At 38.0% G+C, this 12,527-nt stretch overlaps 1 protein-coding gene across 1 annotated transcript in view; it reads right to left on the bottom strand.

Annotated features, from left to right (window-relative positions):
- The window catches only part of VPS13A (vacuolar protein sorting 13 homolog A), a 255,636-nt gene that overhangs the window by 115,965 nt on the left and 127,144 nt on the right, over positions 1 to 12,527 (bottom strand). The window contains 3 exon segments of the mRNA XM_030292769.1: positions 213 to 363; positions 3,184 to 3,331; positions 10,834 to 11,138. Coding sequence (XP_030148629.1) covers positions 213 to 363; positions 3,184 to 3,331; positions 10,834 to 11,138 — 604 coding nt within the window.

Genomic DNA, 12,527 nt, shown 5'->3' with positions numbered 1-12,527 from the left:
TACTAACGAATTTTGTCACAACACGATTAGGAATTTTGATTCAAAGAAAAAAAATCAACAGAATGTCTACTAACAGACAATTTAGAGATACTCAATTTAGAGAACCTAAAAAAGATCTATAAATCTTGTTTTCCAAAAACTCAAACTAGAGAATGGAAAAAGTAGGGGTTGGACATGGGGAGGGGAGGGCTAATCTGAAGTTAAGAACATACCTTCTAAATGGTGTGAAGCATTACTAGCTCCACTAGTAATACTATGTTCATCTTTTACTCCTGCAGGTGAGGCACCATAACCTTCTTCATACCATACATTGCCATGTAATGTCTTAAAAATAGTTGTTAAATCTTCTTGACTAAGAATGAACTGTGAAGAAAAGATTTGCTTATTTTAACATTACTACTTTACGTAGTTCAAAATTCTCTTCCACAGAAAAGCCAAGTGTTTCATTTCAATCCTCTACAAGCCAATTTTTTAATGCATTAGATATTTGTACTAACCGAATAATACTGAGTTTCCTAAATGACCATGTGATTTTTAGTACCTTGTGAAATATGGAAATTAGATGTCAATTCCAATGAAATTATGAATAAAAGTTTTTTGTTAGGCATATACCAATTAACCTAATAATTTAAAACCTTTCAAATGAACTTTCACCTTTACCTCGATACTCTGCATTTTTTGGGTTACTAAGCACCTGTATTTACAAATGCAATTTAATCAAAAATATGGACTTGCATCATGAAAAATAGTTCAGTGTTTTACATGAATTGTTTCCTTTGAACCTAACAAAAGTCCTCGGTATAAAAAATATATCCTGACTTTATATAAAAAGCTGAGGTTTAATGGTCAAATATGATACTTAAATCCACTTAAAGAACTCATGCAGTCACTCAAAACCCCATGTGTTGTGAATTTAGCCTAATATCACCAACGTAAGATCTGTATTGAAAACTGTGTTAATTCAATGTCAACTTGGCTAGGTCACAGTATCTAGATATTTGGTCCAATATTATCCAAGATATTACATATATGGTATGCATATAGAATATGTACCTCATGCACAGACCATCTATAAGTGCCCAGCTGCCTTCTGGGGCAGACCAACCAGTATGAAACTGGGTCTTCATGATCCACCTGAATAGTTAACAACTGTTACAGTCTACCTCAGGGGATCACATGTTTGACCCCTCATGAACCTCATCCTCTGTGTCAGGGAGAGGCTAAAATTGAGTCATCAAGAAGTCAGTCTACCACATCCAGACCAAGTGTAAACACACACACAAACACACACACACACACACCCTTTGATTATGTTTCTCTGAAGAACTGTAATACAATAGCAATTATGTAAAAAAAAAAAAAATCCCTTTGAGTTTTAAGTTGATATACTCAATCACCTCAAGGAAATAATTTTAACACCACAAAATTTAACACTTTTGTTTGTACTAGGATTCCTTTGACTGCATTTCAAAGATGATATGCTAATCTAGTGTTTTAAAGATTAAGTCCATGTGTATCTTATTCATGCTATTTATGCTGTGCTTTTCTTTTTCATTTATTCATGACATCTTGTGTTTATTACATACCTGGTATTACAAAAATAGTATGTTCATATAAATTAATAAGCTGAAGTTAAATATGACCACTACATCTAAAGCTCATCTTTGAATTAGTACATGTATGTATCAAATGCCCCCCAAAATAGTGGTATTTGCAATCTTCACTCTTGAAAACAGCTCAGTGCAGGAAGTCAGAAGAATTACAAGGATTCCAGGACCGCTGGACTATGGCTCCTACATGTCAGGACAGGCTATCCTGCCACCCCCAGAAGTCCGAGAAGTCAAAAATCAGAGGCTGCAGTACTTAGTCTAGATGTATGACAGTAACTGATTTCAACCTTTCCCTGAACGAGGAGGGGTCAAATATGTGGACCCAGGGCCATATCTGCTCCCTATTCAGGTGGATCAGGGTAGGGGAAGACCCAATTTCATCTGCCCTAGAAGGCAGCTGGGCCTTTACAGATGGTCTACAAAGGTTCATCTGAACATTCTGCATGGATCTTCCTAGAGAAGAATGGAACAAAATGGTGTCCCAGCTGCCCCCCAGAGATCTAACTAAAGCCACTCGCAAGATCTGTGCAGTAAGCTGGGTGAACCATGCTACTTAATGTTTTAAAAGTTTTGATCTGTTGTCTTATCAATATAGAGAGACTTCAATTTTCATCTTAAGAAAATACTTTCCATTTGTAAGTTAGGGAGTCTATATGATCTTATACACTATGAGCATAAAGATTTTTCACTTGAGATGATCATGTTTTAAACTCGAAATGTATTTCTGAAATAAAAATCTGAAACCTTTAAAAATGATGATTTTCTCTTTTTGAATACAATTTTTATAGGGAAAAATAGAAAGGAAATTGGAGGAGGAAAGAGGATTTGTTAAGTAGGTTTCTTAAAGTAACCTTCCAGACAGAGTATGTGTTGCCGTCACTTCAGCAAAGCATGTGATACAGTTGACTTCCATCCAGCCAAGAGGGAAAATACAAATTTTGGATAGTTATATTAGAGAGCTGTGAAGCACTATCAATCAACAGGGAAGTAAAGTTATGCAAATGACCCATTTGCCATTTTCATTATCAACCTCTTCCATTTCTTCTAGGACTTTCTCTAGGCTATTTCTTATGTTGTCATGGCTTTAAATACCATCTAGGTGCTGATGACTTTAAATTATTATTTCCAGCTTAGACTTCCCCACTAACTTCTAAATTAATATACCCAACTGACTACTCACCATATCTAATATTTGTTTTCTTTACAGAATTTACCACAACTTATAACTATTTTAAGTACATGCCTATGCACTTTTTAAAAGTTTAACTATCACACCTCTAGATCACCATGACCACCGACCCTTGGAACTAGTTAGGTTCCACGAAGCCAATGACAATGCCATAGCTTCTTTGCCACTGTCTCCCCATATACAGCCTAAAACCTAACACAGAGTAGTCACTCAAATGTTTGCTGAATGAATGAATAGAGAACATTCAATGAATTCTAATATAGCTACTATTACAACTTTCACAAAGTTGGTCAGTATGTAATATCTACAACCAAAATACCTTATGTTCCCAAGAAATATTTTTAACACACAAAATGGAAATAAATAAGCATCCAAAAAACTCACCTCCATGGGCTTTAGCTGAGCATTTACATTAAAACAAGGAACTTCCTGGTACCACTCCCAAGATAAATTTCGCTCAACAATCACCTCAAGATTTAATGGCAGTAGCAGATCCAGTACTTCCTGGTATGTATCATCAATAAATTGAGACCTGTAAGTAGAAATAAAATTGTTTTGTTTCATATACACTCAGAGGAGTAAAAAATAATTTTTACCATTCTATATACAAATAGAAAAAAATCAGTAATTCGTGTATGAAGAATAAAATCTACCCAGCTCTCCAAGTCAAAATGACAGTACATCCCACTGTAAACATAGATGATTTTTTTTGAGCTCAAGTGTTCCATATTATAGAGAAGCGTAATTTTAAAATATGATTTTACAATGTTAAAAAGTGCCAAAATATATGTTGGTATAGTAAACCCTTAAATGAGAACTATCTCCATATGTTTTTAAAATTATTTTCAGTTAAAATTCCAGTATCATTAACATACAGGTATAAATACAATACAGGGATTCAACAATTCTATATATGACTCAGTACTCATCATTTTAAGTCTACTCTTAATCCCTTTTGCCCATTCCCCCATCCATCTCTAGTAACCATCAGTTTGTTCTCTACCGTTAAGAGTCTGTTTTTTTCTTTGTTTCTTGAACTACAGGAGCGAAACCCTATGTGTTTGCCTTTTGCTGAATGACTTCACTTAGCATTTTCTCTTCTAGATCCATCCATGTTGTTGCAAATGGCAAGATTTCAATATTTTTATGACCCATCTTCCACCATACACACACACACACACACACACACACACACACCACTTCCTCTTTATTCATCAAATGATGTACATTTGAGCTGCTGCCTTAATTTGGCTATTATAAATAATGCTGCAATGAACATAAGTGTATCTTTTCAAATTCATTTTTCATATTGTTTGAGCAAATACCCAGTAGAATTACCAGATCATATGGTAATTCTTTAATTTTTTTTAACGTTTATTTATTTTTGAGACAGGGAGAGACAGAGCATGAACAGGGGAGGGTCAGAGAGAGGGAGACACAGAATCTGAAGCAGGCTCCAGGCTCTGAGGTGTCAGCACAGAGCCCGACGCGGGGCTAGAACTCACGGACCGCGAGATAATGACCTGAGCCGAAGTCGGCCGCTTAACCGACTGAGCCACCCAGGCGCCCCTCTTTAATTTTTTTAAATGAATCTCTATATACTGTTTTTCACAGTGGCTATACCATTTTGCATTCCCACCGACAGTGGACAAAAGTTCCTTTTTCTCCACACTTTCACCAACACTGGTTGTTTCTTGTGTTTTTGATTGTTACCATTCTGACAGGTGTGTGGTGATATCTCAATATGGTTTTGATTTTCATTTCCCTGATAATGAGTGATGATGAGCATCTTTTCACGTGTCTGCTGGCCATCTGGATGTCTTCTTTGGAGAAACGTCTGTTCATCTCTTCAGCGAATTTTTTAAACTGTGTGTGAGAGTGTGTGTTGAGTTGTAGAAGTTCTTTATGTATTCTGAATAATAACCCCTTACCAGATGTGTCATTTGCAAATACCTTCTCCCATTCATAGCTGGTCTTTTGGCTTTCTTGATTGTTCGTTGGCAAGATTTTTATTTTGCTGTAGTCCCAATAATTTATTTTTGCTTTGGTTTCCCTTGTATGTAACTGTTTTCTCTTTTCTTTCTGCTTTTAAGATTCTCTATCACTACTTTTTCTCCATTTTAATTACTATGTATCCTGGCGTGCGTCTCCTGGGGCCGATTTTGTTGGGGGCTCTCTGTGCATCCTGGATCTGGATTTCTGTTTCTTTCTCCAGATTTGGGAAGGTGTCAGCTATCATATCTACAAATTTTCTGTCACCTTTCTACTCTCTTCCCCTTCTGGGTTCCCTAGGATACAAATGTTACTACACTTCCTGGTGTTACTGAGTTCCCTTAATCTACTTTCACTTTTCACTATTGTTTTGCTCTGCTTGATTGCTTTCCATTGCTCTGTCCTCCAGGTTGCTGATCCATACTCCTGCTTCCTCTAGTCTATTTACTCCTCATACAAACGTTAGTTATTGAGTTATTAATCTCTGATTCTTTAAATGTTTTCTTCCTCTTTATTAAGGGTCTCACTGAAGTCCTCTCCTTTTTTTCTCAAGTCCAGTGAGTATCTTCATGACCATTACTTTCAATAGCATCCTCTATCAGGCATATCATCTCCATTCTGTTTAGCTTTTAGGCTGTGATTTTATTCTATTCTTTCATTTGGGACTTACTCCTCCGTCTCTTCACTTTGTCTCTCTGTTTGTATGCATTAAGAAAGTCAGCTGTGGGGCACCTGGGTGGCTCAGTAGGTTGGACGTCCGGCTTCGGCTCAGGTCATGATCTCGTGATCACTGAGTTGAAGCCCTGTGTCAGGCTCTGCGCTGATGGCTTAGAGCCTGGAGCCTGTGTCTCCCTCTCTCTCTCTCTCTGCCCCTCCCCCCCACTCACACCGTCTCTTGGTCTCAAAAATAAACATTAAAAAAAAAAAAAAAAGTCAGCTGTGTCTCCTGCTCTTGAAAGTAGTGGCTTTATGAAGACAAGGTCCACATGGTGTCCGGCAGTGCAAGGTCCCCTGTTCATCAGAATGTGGTGCTTAAGGAGTGTCCTCTATGTGTTGTGTGCCCTACTACTGCTGAGCTGTGTTTGCTTTCCATCCAGTTGCCTGAAATGGTGCTCTTTGCTTGTTGTGGGCAGAGTTTGGTACCTGTGTTGTTAGCGGTCCAGTATGGGGCCACCCTGGGGTTGAGGTGGGTCAGACCAAGTGTCTGGCAGAACAGTAGTAGCACTGAACCACAGGGGCCTCTCCCTGTGTTGTCCCCTGACAAGTTTTGTTAGTGGGTGGAGCCTGCAGTCAGACCAGATGTATGTGCCTGGCCCACTGCTGAGGCCAGAGTTGAACTATGTGATTATTTCCGCTATCCCCGTCACAGGAGTCACTTTGGAAAGGTGGCTGCCCCCCGCCTTCAGGGCTGCTTGCACAGTGGCAGACCTGTCCCACCTCTTTGGATGGACGCCTGCCAAGGGCACGATGGAGGGGGCAGGTCCTCGGGAGAATGTGCGGGCAAAGTGCATGGTGTCAGCAAGGTCTGTGCTCATCTGCTATGGGAGGGATCTCCAGCCAACCAGGAAAACTGCCCAGTGAGGATGATGGGGGTGGGTCTACAGAAGCATGTGGCAACAGGACACACTATAAACAAGCTAGGTGGGGAGTGCTTGCGCTGTGCTGGTTCCCACAGGTGCTCATGTATCTATCAGGGGAGGGTAAGGGCAATGGTCAGCTTTTCTGTTCTTGTGGATTCCCAAAAACCCCTATCCCTTCTGCACAAGACTTGAGGTTAGTAAATAAATCTCCTTCCTGTTTACCCTCAGTGTTTTTCAAACTGCTGCTTCTGTGCAAGGGGGCTGTTTGTTGTGCTGTCTCTTAGAGGGTGGGTACTCCATTTCCCATTGTGCCCTGGCTCTCCCAGAGCCGAACCTGAATTTTTAAAGTTCCAGGTATTAAGCCCACTGATAGTAAGAACTTGCTAAATTTACACCCCTGTGGTTTTCAAAGCCAAGTGTTATGGAAGATCCATCTTCCCGGTGCCTGCGGAGGTACCTGCTCCTTTCCCTTCTCCATGCCTACAGGTGTCCCGCCCTCCTACTGACAGCCTCATGGCTGAGTCTGGCTCCCCATCTTGTCTCCACCCTCTTTGACGTGGTCTCTTTTCTACATTTAGCTGTGGAGAGTCTGTTCTGCCAGTCTTCAGGTCTTTTTCTGGGTTATTTATACTGATGTGGGTATTATCTAAGGGTATCCATGAGACAAGGTGAACCCAGATCTTCCCCCTCTGCCTTCTTCTCTGGAAATTCCTCATATGCAATTTTAATAGGTGCATGTTACATGACTATAATATAACTTCGACCTTCCACTGTTGAAAGTTATGTTGCTTTTATTTTTTCAGTATAAATAAATACTTGGATCAGTACTTTTGTACCTATTTTTGATTAAGTTTCTTGTTCTGGACAAACTGTAAGAAATTAACATTAATTGCTGTGTCAAAAGATTACTTCCTTAAAAATATTTGCCTTATCAGTGTTACTCAGTATCTGGGATAGATACTTTTCCTATGTGCTCCCACATTCTATTTTATATACTGTATTTTCATAGTTTATTGTCTTGTCTATAGTTTCAGTAGAAATAAAAGCTTCATGATGGCGCCCCTGTGTGGCTCAGTTGGTTAAGCATCTGACTCAGGCGCAGGTCGGGATCTTGTGGTTCACGAATTTGAGCCCCACATTGGGCTCTCTGCTGTCAGCATGGAGCCTGGAGCCTGCTTAGGATCCTCTGTCTCCCTCTCTCTCTGACCCTTCCCCGCTCATGCTCTGTCTCTCCCTCTCTCAAAAATAAACATTTAAAAAAATAAAGAATAAAATCTTCCTGAAAAAAGGGGACTACTTCATCTCAATCTATGCTGTATTGCCAGTCCTTGGCTTAGATAATTGCAGTACGTCATATGCTATACAATTATTTGCTGAAATAAGAAGACAGAGTGTCACTTTGTCTGACACCTTAGTTGGGAACACAGGTTTTGGAAGATCAACACTTCTCATGGACATGCACACGCAAAAATAACTGCAAAAGTGTCACGTTTATTGATTTTGGGGTTACGTATAACTTTTAGCGAATGGGCAAGTTCACACATATGGTATCTAAGAATACTGCAGACTGACTGTATATGTATGTATGACTGTAACACACGTACGTGCAGATGGTCAATTGCTGCTTACCTTTCTATTCTCTTTATTTTAATCATTGTAGTTTATAATACATTTTAGAAGTATTTAGTGCAATTCTATCTATTTTAGTATTTTAGTAGTACCTCTAATGTTATGATGTCTCCATTCCCCACCTCAAAATCAATGTATACAAACTGACATCTTTATAATATTAGATCTAGGAAAATATTCTCTCCACATTTATTCAAGATTTCTTTCTGGCCATGGGTTAAGGTCTACAACTTTCCTTATAGAAGTACTATAAGTATCTTTGTAAAAATTTTACATTGCGATTAGTAGCTTTGCAACAAAATGATTTCAACACAGGTTGTCACAAAAATAAAATACTTACTTGTCTTTATGTGCTTTTCTATGAAGCTGAAACCAAACTGAATTTCCAAATATCAAGAACTTGAAAATTATTTCAGGGAAAACCTGTAACTGTATAACTGAGTAATTCTATTCTAGAAATTCATCTGCAGGAAGGAAATGAATTATCCTAACGACATGAGTAGGATGTCATGATAGGAATAATTGTAACGTTATTTATAACAGCAAAAAAAACTCACAATCAAATTAACTTTTAAACAATAGGCAACTAATTTTTAACAGAATAAAATGAAGTATTTAGAAATAATTTTGTCCTCAAAATAACATGGAAAAATATTTATAGCATACTGTTAAGGGAAAAAAATGTATTTATGATGCAAAATATATAATTCTTCTTTTACTTAACATATATGTGCAGAAATAATGAACTAGAAGAAACATACCAAACTATTAATAGTACTTACCTCTGGGTGGTCATATTTTTCTGTTCATCCTAATACCATTTTATGTTATGTCTTCAGTAAAAAGTTAACTCATTTTTGGACATAAAAATAAATATTTTTAATGCTCTAAAGATATTTAGTAAACTCTTTTCAAAGCAGATAATCTATCTGTAATATAGATTCACACCTGATTTACATGTACCATTTCTTGAAATCAGGCAAGACGTGATTTTAGATACATATTCTCTTTTAGTAAATTTAGACTTTTATACAGTTTAAAAGTTAATGAGCCATCTGAAGTTTAAAGTGTCTCTATGTATCTATAGCCTATTATTAAAATAAAAGTCTCTCACCTCAATATTTCCCTGTGATTTTTTAATTCCCTGGGCTTGGCCGAACAAATCTACATTTTCCAATGTCTTCACTAAATGTATAACTGTAACCAAAACCTGGCTTTCCATGGAGCTCTATTAAATAGGGGCCAATTTTTCTCCAACATCTTATTCATCTCAGCATTAAAAGACAGAAGTCATTTTCCTTAGTTTGTAATGACACTCAATTCTCACTCCTACCCTTTTAAGAATATCATCATCCAGACTTACCACTTTCTACTCTTGCTTTCCTGTATCAACTAGTCAGTGCTTATTTTTGAAGACTTTAAGATTGATGAATTTCCAGTTTATAAACCTCTCTCTACATTCTTTTACTCTTTATGTACCCTCTTATCTTTGATTTCTTCTGTCTCCATTATCCATCAACATGACTCTCAATATTAAAAAATCCTGTCCCACTTTGGTCACACCTGCTTGTTAAAAATTCAGTCTTCCCTGAATCCGACACCAAATATCAAGTGCTACATGAAAAAAATTATCATGTACTCTTAATTCATGGTTAACAATGTCAACAGAGTCCTCAACATTGTCTCAACATATCTTCCTGGAATGCCTCCCATCTCTCTGCCTGCCATTTCTTAGTCTCTTTTGAGAAATATATATGCCTTGTGTATTGGCATTCATCAGGATTCTGTCCCGTATGTCCCACTCTACAAACTATGTGATATCACTTGTTCAGTGACTTTAATAGATAGCTAAATATTACTAAGGACACCCAAATCCGGAAGTCCAAACACTCTCCTAAAATCTACACACATACGAACCAAGTGCCTTCCAATCTTTTTCTATAGATCTCTATACCAAAGTCACACAGCAACTTCCAAGTTACTTTACCCACTAGAGAACTCAATGTCTCCACTCAACTGTTTTTTCTGCATTGTTCTATCTTATCTCGGTGAACTGCATTATTACCAAATAACAAATTTTGTAAGCCTGCAATCTGGAGTCAAATTTCTCTCCTCAAACTCTGACATCCATTCAATAATCTCTTACTATATATTCTACTTTTTAAATTTCTCTTAACTGGCTAGTTCTCCACTACCTCACTTCCCTACCCTAGACAGCATCACATATAATTCTTATGGAAATCACACCAGTAGTTAGTAAACCACTCTTTCAACCTCTAGTGTTGTCTCCTTTTGACCTGTTTTCTACAACCCTTCTAAAATCTAAGTGTGATCCCAGTTTTGGGCATCAGCTCATTACTTTCATTAAAGAACAGCTACCTTGACAATGAAGTAGAAACTGTTTATTCATCCTTTGTAAAGACTGCGCATCATAATACGTCTTGTTCCGAGAAGAGTGCCTGGGATACACGAGGTGCTTACATTTCTCCTTCCATCCAACATGAAATAATATAAACCGAATTTATCACACTGCCTGAAACAACTCATCCCCTTCACCAAAAAAAACTCACACAAAAAACATTTAAAAATGATTTTCAAGACACAGAACATCAGACAACAGTCATTCCTGAGAGTCTTCCTGGTTACCTAAGGAGCATTTTTCAAATACTATGTAGGTTTTCAAAAAACCTGCGCAAGAGAAATTCTCAAAATTAGTATAGTTATAATAAAATAAAATCTCCCTGTAGATAGAAGACTCCAGATACCAAAACCTCTCATGTAAAAAGTCTGAAAAAGACTGCATTCTCCACAAATGTACCTAAGAAAAGCTTACCTGTATAGTCGCATTTCACTCAGCCTTATTGTTATCAAATCAATAATGGGTGGGGGGTTGCTCTGGCTCTCTGTTATTATATGGAATGTATTTGTCATTGTAATTAGTCCAAAATCAGCAACAAAAACATTTTCAGAAACTGGAGACTGTGGGATGACCACCACTGGGGCTTTGATGTTAACATCCAATGACATTCTAGAACTCCTCTGTGCCAGTTCTTTTACACCAGTAGCCGCCATTCCTGCTGCCTGAACAGTAGCCTCAGCCAAAGCTTGTTTAGCCGCTTGAAAATTATCTATAAAAGCCTAAAAGGTAACAGAATTATATATTAAGGTTACCATTAATGAATGTTAATGTTAAATGCATACTGATACTGATGATCTTACTTCCGTGAGAAAAATTTTTTCTCGGTACAACCAAGCATTCTTTTATCCAAGTCTGGTTATCTGTACTAAATCTCAATATTCTCCACTGAAAACTGAGAAACAGTAAGATACAGATACAGAAACACAATAAAACAACAAAAATTTTGTCCCAGGAAAAAGGTTAACATGTAGATATTGCAAGGTTTCAGTGATATACCTACTACCCTTATTAACATAACTTTCCCTAATGGCTAAGCAATCACACTGTATTCTCCTATACAACCTCAAAGGACAGACAGCTTATTTAAGTTTGTAAACTACAAAGTAACTTGAAAAGTAATAAAATGTCAAGAACTCTGTAGTTTTTGAATTCTGACCTCTAGAAAAAATATTTCAGTGACATAAAATGTATCTAGAATTATACCTAATTTCCAAACAATTTGTTTTCAGTAGTTGTTTCCAAACAATTTATTTTCAGTAATTTTTTTTAAACAGAAGGGTTTTTTTTAGCTTATTTATTCTGAGAGAGGCAGAGCCAGGGTGCACAGGGGAGGGGCAGAGAGCAAGGGAGACAGAGAATCCCAAGCAGGCTCTTCACTGCCAGTGCAGACACTGAAGCAGGGCTCGAACTAAGGAAACCAAGATCATATAACCTGATGCTGAAACCAAGCGTGGGACACTCAACCAAGGCACCCAGGCACCCGTATTTTCAGTAATTTAAGACTAAAAGGCCATCACAACAGGGCTCAGGGACATCATGAGGCTGAGTTATAAAGATAAATTAGAGGGGCTCCTGGGTGGCCCACCCAACTCTTGATTTCGGCTTAAGTCATGATCTCATGGTTCTTGAGAGACCAAGCCCCGCGCTGGGTTCTGTGCTGACCGTGCGGAGCCTGCTCAGGATTCTCTCTTTCTCTCTCTCTGTCCCTCCCTTGCTTGTGTCCTTTCTAACTAAATAAACTAACAAACTTAAAAAATAAATCAGAAAAAAAAAATTAGAACAGGAATGCTTGTTCATATTTACTATTTGAGTATGAAAACACACTACAAGCTACAGGAAAAATTGCACTGTCATCTCAAAAAGATCACAGGGGTGCCTGGGTGGCTTAATCACTTGAGTGTCTGACTCTGGCTCAGGTCATGATCTCATGGTTCGTGGGTTTGAGCCCCATGTCAGGCTATGTGCTGACAGTGCAAGAGGCTGCTTGGGATTCTGTGTCTCCCTCTTTATCTCTGCCCCTCCCCAACTTGAGTGTTCTCCCTCTCTCTCTCTCTCTCTCTCTCTCTCTCAAAAATAGATATTTAATCAAAAAAAGGTGCGCTTGGGTG

The sequence above is a fragment of the Lynx canadensis genome, chromosome D4 (assembly GCF_007474595.2).
Source record: "Lynx canadensis isolate LIC74 chromosome D4, mLynCan4.pri.v2, whole genome shotgun sequence".
Lineage (NCBI taxonomy): Eukaryota > Metazoa > Chordata > Mammalia > Carnivora > Felidae > Lynx > Lynx canadensis.
This window is presented reverse-complemented; position numbering and strand designations above follow the sequence as displayed.